Raw genomic sequence first — 13,246 nt, forward strand, 5'->3', positions numbered from 1 at the left:
TTCTTTTCTGAATTTTTCTACTTTTTTTGTTCCTTTTTTCCCAAGATGGTGTATGACCTTGACAGTGTTCTTATTATCAACAACAGGTTTGGAGTGGAATCTGCACCTGCAATTGTATTTTTGAAAGAACATGAAATCAAACCTGTTGTGTACCTTGGTATGTCACTCTTTTTATTTTGTTTCATAGTCTTTCTTGCTACTCTTTGTAACATAAATAATGTGTATGTACATAACAAGCTAACCAGCGCACATTACTGCAGGACCTGCCAACATTTTATTATTTGTAGATATAATGGAACAGAATAAACATCAAGGTAATGCTGTTTGTTTGTACTTTATCAAGTTTCATAATTAGGGCTTTGACACTATAACAAAATTTGCCCGGTCATATTACTTGAGTGAGTGCAACCATTGTGTAAATGGCTTGTTACAGTGATTCTAATTCTAATGTGCAAGTAAACCTCATGTGATTGACAAACGCAAATGTTTATGACTATGAAGTTTTTCCTCGGTAAATGTTTTCCTATGTAGAAATGTTCCTTGATAATTTCCTTCACATGAATCGAATTGTACAGAACTTGTCGGGTTATGATTTTGTTTTCATTTGATAAGACGTTGTGTTGCAACCTTTTTTCCGTATTGTGTAAATTTGTGGTAGAATCTTTTGTCAAATGTGTCCCTCCTTATAAAGTAACCCTTTTTCTTTAGACTTTACGGGAGTATAAGCCTGCAGAGTGTCCACCATTTTTCCCACATAGTAGAATAAATGACTCAGCAATGCATCCTGCATAGTTGCTTTTTGTGAGGGATCATCTTTGTGTCCGCATTTGAGAGTTAATGGGAAATTGACTAGGTTGTGTTTATTGGTTCCAATGGGCTGTGCTATTATACAAATATTATTATAGATATCCTTTAGCTGATTTAGTTTACTTTTGTGATCTACTAAATGCTCGTAAGCTGTTCTATGTTGAGATTATGGTTATCATGGATGAGAGAATAGACAAAGCATTATTTGTTCCCATGAACCAAGGCATAAATACAACCTTTTTAATTTATTAAAATGTTGAGATTATGGTTATCATGGATGAGAGAATAGACAAAGCATTATTTGTTCCCATGAACCAAGGCATAAATACAACCTTTTTAATTTATTAAACTATAAAAACACGGAGGATACATGATAAAAAAGGAAAGAGCAAAACACAGGATAGTCTCATCAAAATTTCCAATCCGCATTTTGACATAGGGTTGCCAAGGAGTCAGTTTTGTGTTTCTTAAATCCCTTTACATATATGTAAATTCTTGGCTTTAGTCAGAATATGTTAGCTTCCTTAAATAAAAAAAATAATAATAATGCTACGATATACCGTAAAAAAGTTTGAAAATGAATATACTAATTGTTAAAACAATGAGAAAGTCACAGATTTGTTAGCAGAAATATCGACATTTTCTGGTTGACTTAAAACATGTTCCGAGGGAGGGAGGGAGGACTAGTAAAAAAGGTAGAAATGTTTATGAACCTTAGGCTAAGTTTGGGTACTCCCAAAAAAGCCAAAAAGTCAAAAAGTTACTCAAAAAGTTAAAAAGTTAACACTATTCACCAAAAGTCAACAATTACGGCTGCACAACTCCCAATTCAAATTTTTCCCTACAAATCAATTTTTACAATTTTTTATTACACATTTTTCAATAAAAAGTCAAAAAGTTAACCCAAACATCCATATTTTCAACCTCAATTTTTTAGTCCAAAAAGACAAAAAGTGCACTTATTTAGGCCAAGTTTGGGGACTTCAAAAAAAGCCAAAAAGCCAAAAAGTTACTCAAAAAGTTAAAAAGTTAACACTATTCACCAAAAGTCAACAATTACGGCTGCACAACTCCCAATTCTAATTTTTCCTTACAAATCAATTTTTACAATTTTTTATTACACATTTTTCAATAAAAAGTCAAAAAGTTAACCCAAACATCCATATTTTCAACCTCAATTTTTTAGTCCAAAAAGACAAAAAGTGCACTTTTTTAGTCTTCCCAAACTTGGCCTTAGTCTTCCCAAACTTGGCCTTAGTGCAAATATTAGGGTTTTTGATCCCCACTTGTGAATGTTTGAACCTTAACGTTGTGCATATTGTGTTGTATTTGAAAGTAGTGGTGTTACAAAATTTTTGAGGTTGGAGTGCATGAATTAAAAAGTGAGTGATTGTTTTAGTGATTCCTTTAACTAATTGGAGTTTGGCGATTGTTTTAGAGAATTCCTTGCTGGTTTTTTAGATGAATTAATTTTAGGTTAAGTTTGATATATATATATATATATATATATATTTTCTATTTTTAAAAAGGTGATAGCCCTACGCTGATTAAGATGGTTGTTATGTGCAACAAAGATTTGTAGATGAAACAGTAAGTAAAAGTGATATGATCACCATAAATGAAAACGTTAGGAGGGGAAGATCTAAACTAACATGTGATGTTGTAGTAAAAAATGATTGAATTTATTAAATTTAATTGGTCATATAGCCTTTGACATAGCGGAATAGAACAAAAGAATTCATGTAGCCGACTTCACTCAATTGGGACACAATGCTTAGTTTGGTTTGGTTTGGTTTGGTTTGGTGGTTATCATTCCAGTCTTAGTGGCTAAGTGGTTGAAAAAGTTGTGAAGGGACTTTCTTTGGGGTGGGTTGGGGGATATATTGAACCACTTGGTTGATTTGATACGGTTCACTCCCTTATTTGAGTAGGAGGTTCGGGATTTGACGTCTTAAAATCTTCAATCAAGCTCTTTTGGGAAAGTGGTTATGGAGTTTTGTGTGTGAGTGGGACAAATTTTGGAGAAGGTTTATGTTGGCAAAATATGGGTGTAGGCAGGGTGATTGGATGTCTTTGGAGGTTTCTGTGCATCGGTGTGGGCCTTTGAAAGGGTGTTGGGAAGGTTGGGTATGTTTTTCACCATCATGTGAAGTTTGTGTTTGAGGATTCAGTTTTGGTGACATATTTGCTGTGGAGAGAAGTTAGAGCTGGCCTGTCTAGCTCTAGACAAATAGCAATTGATAGATGGGTTGTTGTTAGTGATTATGTGAGGAGGGAGAGGGATCACATCTTTTGGGACATTTGGGCCTTACTTTTAGTCTTGTTTGACGTGGTTGGGGTCTTCCCTTCAAATGTTTGGGACCTTTTGCTTTCTTGGAGGGTAGCTAGAGTTCAAAAGAGAAAAAAGAGGTGAATGGCGGTTAGGACCTCCCATTTTATTTTGGAACATCTAGAGGGAGCTTGATGGAAGAAGTTTTGATAATCTGATTTGTCGTGGTCATATTTTAGTGAACTGTGTTGCATGTGCTGTGGATATGCGGAGATGGTGGATTACTTGCTTGTTTGTTGTCCGGTTGCTTCACGTCTTTGGATGTTTATTGTTGCTATTTTTGGTTTTCCTTGGGTTCAACAATGGTCAGTGATGGCAGTGTTATAGAGTTGGGCTGGGGGAAGGGTTGGGAAGAGATGTCGGAAGGCATGGAAGCTTGCTAGCCATTGTTTGATGTGGCTAGTTTGGTTGGAGCGTAACAGGCAAGTTTTTTTGGGGGAGACGCGTTTGGTGCCATGGTTCGAATGGCGTTTGCTCACTGTGTTCCATGGCTAGATATCGTTATCAGTACACCCGGATGTGCTAACTTTTGTTGACTTCGTAGAGGACTTGATTTTGTAGTTGTTTTGTTTTACTCTTGTATATGTTTTTTGCTTGCTTTTGGTTTTATATTCTTTGTATTGTCTTGATGCTTTTTCAATAAAGTTTGCTTATTATCAAAAAAAAGAAAAGAAAAGAGTCTTAAGACTTCCATTTTTGTTTTAAAAGTAAAATTCTAACCATCTTTTACAATTGGATCTCGAGAGCCTTCATTGAATCCTTTTTTGAATTTTGTTGAGAAATTTGAATATATTGATGTATAGGAGTTGTTTTTTTTTATTTTTTTGGTTCTTATAGCGTAAAACATGGGCAGCATCCGTTGAGAGTTTATGAATCTAGTTGTGTTCTGGTGTCCTTGGACATAAAAGGTTTGATGAACTTGATAGTTCAGCACATGCAGGCACCTGATACCCGTTTCCGTGTGTATGTAACATAGCTTTGAAGTTATATGAAGATATAACTATGTCTATATTCCTATGCCTATAATACATACCTGTTGGGATATATTTTCATATACATGTATAAGTATAACACAACCCCAGATTATACATTCTAAGATTTTGTGAATCTCCGTTCCTTAAGCTTCCACAATTGAGAAGCGTGACGTCCATGGAGCTGGGTTGTGATGCCCGTGGCTATTCTCGTGCTGGAAATGAAACAGCGATTTGGTACTGTGTTATTCTAGCAGGAAGATCAAGCCCAGAACTCAACAAAATGCATGCAGTGAGTTTGTTTGGCCTTCTTGTTATGTTAAATTAAATCCCTACTTGGTAGTTATTTCCTAGAAATGATTTAGCTACTTTGTTGGGAAATCATTGTCTAGTGATATCAGCTCATTTTTCTAAACTTCGAAGACAAATTTACATAAATTAATATAGACAACTACCTAAAAAAGAATAGAAAAGGTAACTTGAAAAAAAAATTAGTAGAGAAAGCGGTTAGAAAGAAAACATAGAATGTGAAAGAACTTTATTTGTTGAATCCTGGCAAAGATCCTGATGTTCATTCGAAGTTATGACACAAAATGCATGCCCAAATGCGAGTATATTCTTCTAGTTTACTAAATGGAGTAAATTACTATTGTAAAGACTCTGCGCAGGATCCAAGAAGCACTGTCCACAGTTGATAAAGATCAGCCGTCATCACTAGCAGCTGTTGCACTGAAGGAAAAGCGGTTGATATTTACCTGGCTTGATGGGGAAGCCCAACAAGTGTCACCTTTTGTTTGTCAGGCATGTCAATGTTTTCCAAGTTTAGTTGTAGTTCAGTTCACATTTGTCGTAGTGAATGGATTAATTAATTTGAGGGTCATGTATGTGATGTGTATCCTACTTGGTCGCAATTTATTCTGAAATTTTATTCTCTGTCGAACTTAGTTGGGATCACTATTGGCATTGGAATATTTTTGCCTAAGTGCCAGTATCTTAATCCAAATGGTGTCCTAAGTTGGAAAAGGTGGTCAGTGATTATTGCTATTATAAATTCTGACAGTGTTATACTGCCATAAAATAATGTGAAATTATTTACATTATAAATCATTCAATCTAATAGCAGGATTAATTCTGAAACATAAAATGCTAAAACCACATGTGCCCTTTGGCCTTGCAAATGCAGGGTATCAAAAAACATGGTCACAACTTCCTTATGCGCTATACTCTCGTGCTGTAAGCAGCTGAGAATTTCTACTTGAAACTTTTGGAAATGTCCAAGAATCCGATTGCATTCATAAACCTTTTGACATCTGAATATGGTTTTTTTTGAGAAGATTAGAGAGGCTTGTCACTGATTTGGAATTTTAAGATGTAATTCTCATTTTTATGGCTCTTTTTTTTTTTTTTCTTTAAAAAAAATTTAAAAAAAAAATTGAAGTACTTTTTAATAATCTTTCAAAATATGTGTTATTAATCTTAGAAAGTTAATGTATGATTTGAGCCACAAATCCTACAATATGTCATGTTTATACGGATATATTGTGTATTTAAAAGATGTATTGAGGCTCATTTCGAGGCGAGGCTAAGGTAAAATGCATTGAGTTTTTTATTTTTTATTTTTGGGCCAAACTTTCCAAAGACTTGCACATCACAAGTTGAGACGTGCAACTCATGTGCACCTTGTACTCGTTTTGCACATAAATATGAGGAGCTGTGTTACATGGACTCTTTTATTTCCCCCATAGTACTCGTGGCCACTAGATATGACATGGGTAAGGGTGTGGGATATGTATTCAACACTCGTACCCAATTTGAACACTCAGATCCTTTAATTTGTGACAATACATAAAGAAAAAACAGACATTTGTTAGTAAAGCAATATTTTTAGCTTCTCACATAAATTAGATATAGAAATTTCATATGTTTCTTGTATCCGATTTAATTTCTACTATATTTCTACACAATTTACAACATCTCACCCGAGAGTATCATATAATATGCATATAACGTGTTCCCGTACCCATATCCAATTTTGGATATGTATCCCAAGATTCAAATTTATGAAGGTCTGACGCTTGAATACACACCTGCACTCGATACTCGTACATGAGTCTATGTAACAACATATATGGGGAGCTTGTCTTGGGTTGTTATTAAGCTTATTATAATACCTAGTTTTTTTTTTGATGATCTAATACCTAGTTTAAATTTAAACATAAAAAATAAGAACCTCTTTTGTAACAATCATATTCTGGGGAAAAAACCAAGAAAAAAATATAAAGTTAAGACTCCAGCAAGAAGTTCAATAACTGAAACTAAGAATGTCAAGTTCATCTTCGATGAGGGCAAGTTTCCTATTCTGTAATGAAATGTTCAACAACACCTTGAGGAGAAAAGTATTTATACATACATTTATATTTAATTTTAAATAACTTTTTCTCACTATATATAAAAATTTTAAATTTGAAATGCTTGTGTGTTGATTCTTGGTCATTTTAAAAACTTACGCTTTCACATTTAAAAGTTTTGGTAAATACATATTTAGCCATGGCCTATCTAGCGCAAAGCATGTCAATTGTTTGGTGTATTAGATTATGTTCTCCATGTGAGGCATGGCCAATTAAAAGTATTCATCATTCCTTGCTTTCCTATTTGAGTTCAAACCAACTTTTGGAACTCAATATTGTTTTTGAGTTTTTTTGTTTTGTTTTATTTTTTGTCTTTAGTGAATTTTTTTCTTCATATTTTAGTTATTTATTTTTATTTATTTTTTTTATTTTTTTAGATCTGCCTATTTTAGATGCACTTAAAATTTAAAATATTTATAAAAAAATTTGAAAAAAGTTGATTGAAGACAATTTCAGATTTTTTTACAAATATTTTATTTTTTAAGTGCATCTAGATTAGACGCATCTAAAAAGTTTAAAAAGAAAAGAGAGAAAAAAAAAAAAAAAAAACCCTCCCCTCCCAAAAAAAAAGTTGAAAAACAAAAAATCTCAAAAGCAATTCATAAACTAAACCAAAGAAGGTGAAAGTTTTTCATTATGATTCTTGGTCGTTTTAAAAACTTTGGAGGTTATCTTTCACAAAAATTTTGTACTCTTGTTGGTTGATTCTGTTCTATGGATCGAGCTATATGTACAGGATTCATCTCAAAGAATGAAATACAAAGAAGTGTAGAAAGTACATAGAATGAATTGCTGTGATCAAGCCATATGTACAAATAATGTGATTCCTCTGCAGCTATACAAATAATGCTATTTAGTGTAGGAAACAGAAGGTGTTATATAATAAAAATTTTCACCATGTAGCGTATGTGAGGCATGTAGTATTATATTGCAAAGGTGAAAATTATTCATAAACTCCAATAGTAATTGTGTAAGATGTCATTGCAGCAGCATTGTACATATGATTAGAGGTTGTTTGCTTTTGCTTTGTGTAGTTGAAGGAATGATCTTTCTATCTGTCCACTATTATTTCTAGAACCATTTGTAGGTTTTTTATTTTTTATTTTTTATGTAGAAGTATGTGTGCTTACTAATTATGGATTATAATATTTTAATTAATAATGATCGTGTTGGACTATTCTATGCTGGAACATTTAACAAATGATCTTTTGCAACTGTATTAGCCACTAAATTTCTCTTCTCCAACGATATTGTTTTTCCACACTCAAATGGAGAACAACTATGAAACATGTGGACCTAGGAGGGTTATAACAGATGTGCCACAGTTAATTATTGTACGTTACAAAAGGAATGCTACCGAGGATAGTATTAAAATTGAGGGGAAAAAAGCCAAAAAACATGTTGGAGGCATTTCTGAATGACGATGTGGATCCGGCATCACAACTTCTTGTGAGGTACAATGGTTCTGAAGAAAGTTCAGACATTTGGCCTTCGATCTGTTGTGCGATGGATTTTACTGCATGTTTTAATTATTGAGATATGTTTCACTCTGTATTGAGCAGTTAATGCAAATGCAACATTCTTTGTGGTTTAGTGCACCTTTTCACGTTGAGTTGTTTCTATTTTATTTGGTTGGCAGATCATCAAGTGGATCTCTCAAATAATCAAAGATGGTGACTCTAGGGAGCTCCCCTTTTTTGTAAGTTAACATAGACAAGCTTTTTTTAGAATTAAGCTTCCTTTTGGTGCTTGAATGGATGAATTAGTATATTTTGCTGAGGGGTTTAATTACCTTCACTCCATTATTGATACCTAAGAAGCACGAACACGTGACACGACATTGATGCACCGACATGTAAATTTTTTAAAAATGTAGGACACAACATGCTCAGGACTTTTGCAAAATATATAATTTATTTATTTATCAACCCTATGTCATATATAATGATAAATAATTATTATGTCATATATATGAATATTTAAGTAAAATATATCCATTTTTAAAGTATAAAGGAGGAGAACAGGTATAAATTTACTTAATTTTTGTTGTATCATTATATTCCAAGTTATTTATTCAAACTCGTGGTATGTTTCATTAGTGTTGTTGGAAAGTGTCCGGCTATAAGCAAGGGTACTCTGAAAATATTGCCATACTCATACCAGGTACTTATAGGGTACTGGTACGCGTACTGTTAGGGTTGCATGCGTATCGGGGCACTTGAAATACTTATTGGGTTCGTAGGTACATGATGGGTACATCGGGGGTACACCCAGCTATGGGACATTGGTGGTGATACATTTAATTTATTAGAGAGTTATGATTTACTTGAAATTGCAACTCTTTTACTTGATGTGTCAGAGATGAAAGATATAGTATTCAATGATGAGGTTGATGAAAGTGTAAATTGATGTTTCAAGTTTCCAAATATTACTTAGTTTGCTTTTGGAATGAACCTTTGTTTTGTAATTTCCCATATTTAATGGCATTAAAATAGCTTATAGACTTTGTTTTGGTATTGGTGTTGTTGAATTGTGATTTCTCTTTTGGTTTTGTAATTTCGCCTTCTAGTTTTGGTATTAAACTTTGATTTGTTAGTTGAATCTCAAACTATAAATTATGAAAAATAAAAAATTTGTTGACGTACTCCAGCTGTACCCGTATCCTTCTCTTTTTTTTTTTTTTTTTTTTTTTAAGGTTTTGCCGTATCAGCATACCAGTACCCGCGCCTGTGCTACTTAGGTGTCCGGTGAGGGTCGGAGACGGCACGTTACGTTCTTAGAAGTGTTCGTGCTTCTTAGATTGATACTCATTGAACTTTGTAGTTTTTTTAAGGAAGTATACACTCTGGAGCTTAGAGTTGCATCTCTTACATACAAGATGTCTGCTCAAACCTTTTTTGTTTATCTCATCGCTGAGAACAAAAACTCCTGCACTTGTTCCTGAAGATGCAGATCCTATTTGGTAAGTAGGTGCCAAACCATTCTATCCAAAGGGACAGGAATGAAACAGAGAATTGGTAGCATCATGAATGGAATCCACAATCGCCTGGGAGATCAAAGGATTGGCCTAGTCTTCCTCTTGGAAGCATTGATGTCTTTTGGCAGCATCTGGCTGCGAAGGAGCCAATCAACTCACCCAAGTCAATCAAATAATCAAACTCAACTGAGCAAAAAAGTAAGTCATGGCATATTGTGCTCCTAGGAGCATTGTTATTGTTTTTTTTTCCCCAGCCATTATCTTCATCTCCAATCCAATGTGATTTCATTGATGTTCTTCTGACTCATGATTAGTCTTATTTCCCTTTTCTACTTTTCAGCATCATTATTTTCCTTCTAATTATTTTTTATATATGTGATGTCTTGGCTGCATAATATTTTACTTGATTAATTTAGTGACTTCTATTGATATTCTGTTAGGATAAGTCCACCCATGTGACATATGTGGGTCCGATACATTTGTTAGGTTAGTTTAAACATGTATTTGGGTTAGGATAGTAGAGTCCGAATCCCTTGGGGAACCCAATGCGTTGGTTTTGGTTACTTAATTTTATGGAACTAGTTTTTTTGTGGATAGACTATTATAAATAGTCATGGAGACTATATGATTTGGCGAGATTAAGAGGATAAAATAGAGATGTAAGGGATGACAAAAAATACCGTGAAGGCACTAGAGTGATCAAGGGCTCAACTACTCTTGGCCATGGGGTTCTAGTAGTGATATGGGTTTTGAGTGTGTTGACCATCTCACATGTATTATCTATTTTTTATTCATAGTGGAATCTCTCTTCCATTGATGATGGCAATTGGTGCCGAACTACAAAAATTTGTGTCTAATTGTTTTTCTCTTTGGTGTTTGCATTGCGTGCTTCCATTCACATTGGTGGATGTGGTATGAATCCCATTCCCAACATATTCTTCAAAGTTTCCCTTCATTTAGTTCAAATGCAGTCACATATACCTTGTAGGTAGCAGCCTTTTTTGTTTTTTTTTGTTTTTTTTGTTTTTTTTTTTTATATTTATTTTCTTGACAGCCATGTTATTGCCTATTCATTGTCATTTTATTTCTGCCCCTAACAGATTATTGTACCAAGTGATAGCTTTGAGCATATCTCTGAATCATCTCATTGAACAATTCACATTTTCCAGCTTTGCAATTTCTAGACTTGTCATTCTCATTGAAAAAGCAACACCCCACCCCAAACTCAGACACTAAAAAAGAAAAAAAAAAAGCAAAACAAAACAAAAACCCTAAAGACGGATTTTTCTGTCTCCCTCACCACAAATTCATTCTTGTATGATTGTTCCTTTGTTGGGAATCTATTGCTTGCTAGTTGAACTTGTTTCCCTTACCACCAATCATTCCTGTATGATTGTGTTCCTTCATTGATATTCTCTAATAATTTTCTTTAACAATTATCCCCCACCATTTTTCAAGGACACATTGATTCAATGGCTCCTTTGGAAAATGAAATTGTGTTTCACTTTGTGTTGAACTACCTGGAGGCTGCTGATGTTATGTGTTATATAGTTCCCAACCTCAAAACCTGAATAATTTTGGAAACTACTGCCAACATTCCTCCTTTTGGCGCCTCTTACTACTAATTACCAAAGTTTTTAAAGGCAAATGCGTAGCATGAGGCATTTTTTCCCTTGCGAGGAGAGGCATAACCCTCAAGGCATTGAGTTGAGGCATTAGAATTTTGAATTTTATATTAAAATAGTAAAAAAATATTAAAAATTAAATATGATGTAAATATTTTTGTCAAAAACTTTCATTGTAGAGGCGGAAGCTTGCCCTCATCAAAGGTAAAATCAGCATTTTTAGCTTAAGTTATTGGGTTTTTCACTCTTAGTAGCAAAAAAATTCCTTCTTGGTTGACGTTTCTTACTCAGAAATGCAATTCTCTACTCCCAAGGAAGAAACCTGTAAGAAACTCGCTTCCATTGAGGAAGAAACTCACACCCAACTGAGATAGAACCTCTCAAATGTATAAATTTCATAGAAATGAAAGAAAAACTACTCAAATTTTTTCTCGACTTCTTGTTTATACTTAGTAAAGGCAATTTACAGTTGACATCAATCTCCGATATTAATTCCTATTTTAACACAATTACAACTAATAAACATAAACATCAGTGATCTTAATTTTGGTATGCATACATGACTGCCCAATTCACTGTAGTGGGACTTGCATAAGTATTTTGTACGTTAAATAGTATTTGTTTTATGCGTTTTTATTTTCCTCTGCTTTCTATATGTTTTCTCAATCACCATGTGAAAATTTCCAAGATGATCAAGATAGACCAAATCAGAGACACAAGAAGAGAGCGGTGTCAAACCAAGATCGTCCTCCTTCCATCACTAACATGGAACCAAAAGAAGCTTACCAAATGCCACTATCAGATTCTGACTCCGAGTAATAGATGGTGTTCAAAGGAATTGAGGTTTGACATTAAGCAAATTAAGCACATGGGGTTCTTGAAGTAAAGATCAAAGTTTTATCTCCATTGTGAGTATACTGATTTGCTCACAGGGTGTTACAAGTAACTAGCAAATGGCTGCCCAACATATATACATTGATCATTTAGAAATTATACCATGAATTTTGGGAACCTGTTTGAATTGATAGTTTGTCCGTTTTAGTCTCAATGTGTGACTAAATCATAACTCTCGGATAATTTTCAATTAACTTACAATTATGTTACCTCCAGGAGCTGCTTTACCTTTCTTATCTGGAAAAAAGGGCAAATATGTGATTGTATCACTAAATTGTAAAATTTTATTGAAAATTTTCTCATGAAGATTGAGGAGATATGTAAAATTTTAGAAGGTTAATTCCCATTAAAGAAAATTTTCAACAAGTTTAGATTAATATATTGTTCAAACTTAGCTGAGTCTTGAGGTTAATTTCATATTCCTCCCTGAGATTTGGAAAGATGATATCTAGCCCCCAAAGGTTTCTAAGTAGGAAGGTTGGCTGTAGGTTTCTCCATTGAGTCTTGTTAAAATATTAAAGTTGTGTTTGAATCATAAAATTGAAAAAGGAAATAGAAACGGTGGGTGAAAGTAAGTAAAATGTAATTATTATTTATCTAGTTTTTCATTATGTCTTTTCTAAATACTAACCCAAGTTCATGATCCAAACACAGCTTAACAAAATAAATATGTTCGAATTAGTATTCTAAGATTGTAGATCATCTTCTCTCTCTCGAGAACCTGGGTTGTTCTTCATCCTTTTGAGGGAGTTGGTTTGTTCGGTGTTTTCATTTGCTTGGGAGTTTTGATTTTGTTTTGTTTTGCTGGCTTTGTGTCTCTTTCTGTGTTGTGTCTGTTTGGTTGTTGTTATCCCTTTTTGTTTTGGGCAAGGTTTGGACAGGGCCTACTTGGTCGGCTCTTTTGTGGTAAGGAGGTTCAGCCTTGTATTTTCCTTTTTAGGATGGCGAGTTTAATTGGGGGTCCGTTTCATGAAGGGAACTGGATGGACAGTAGTGATACTGTGGTGGGTAGTGAATATTCAAAAGAAAGAAGAGCTGTTTTTTCTCCTCGTACATATATTCCTCCATCCTAGCATCATTTATGGTGTGGGGTGAATATGGAAATGGAGGCAACAATCTAGGGGGTGGGCCAAAATATGTATCACCAGTGTTTAGTGGGATATGTTCATGATATTAGGGAATTTAATGTCTATCTGATGCAATCGTATCTAGATGATCTTTGGCATCTGGAGGGG

General features: G+C 34.1%; 1 protein-coding gene across 29 annotated transcripts in view; it reads left to right on the forward strand.

Moving 5' to 3' along the window:
• The window catches only part of LOC114318696 (uncharacterized), a 108,787-nt gene that overhangs the window by 89,386 nt on the left and 6,155 nt on the right, over positions 1-13,246 (forward strand). For 3 of the 29 annotated variants that reach the window (XR_014357237.1, XM_082910038.1, XM_082910021.1), the window contains exons 2-7: positions 87-157; positions 261-314; positions 4,259-4,399; positions 4,765-4,908; positions 8,155-8,214; positions 9,462-9,690. Coding sequence is in view for 6 of the 29 variants with exons in the window: in XM_082910044.1 (XP_082766170.1) it covers positions 4,286-4,399; positions 4,765-4,908; positions 8,155-8,214; positions 9,211-9,255 (363 nt within the window). In the remaining 23 variants the exon portion in view is untranslated. The other 26 variants (XM_082910046.1, XM_082910040.1, XM_082910030.1 and 23 more) reach the window with 22 other exon arrangements.

The sequence above is a fragment of the Camellia sinensis genome, chromosome 15, assembly GCF_055761805.1.
Source record: "Camellia sinensis isolate YWXY chromosome 15, ASM5576180v1, whole genome shotgun sequence".
Lineage (NCBI taxonomy): Eukaryota > Viridiplantae > Streptophyta > Magnoliopsida > Ericales > Theaceae > Camellia > Camellia sinensis.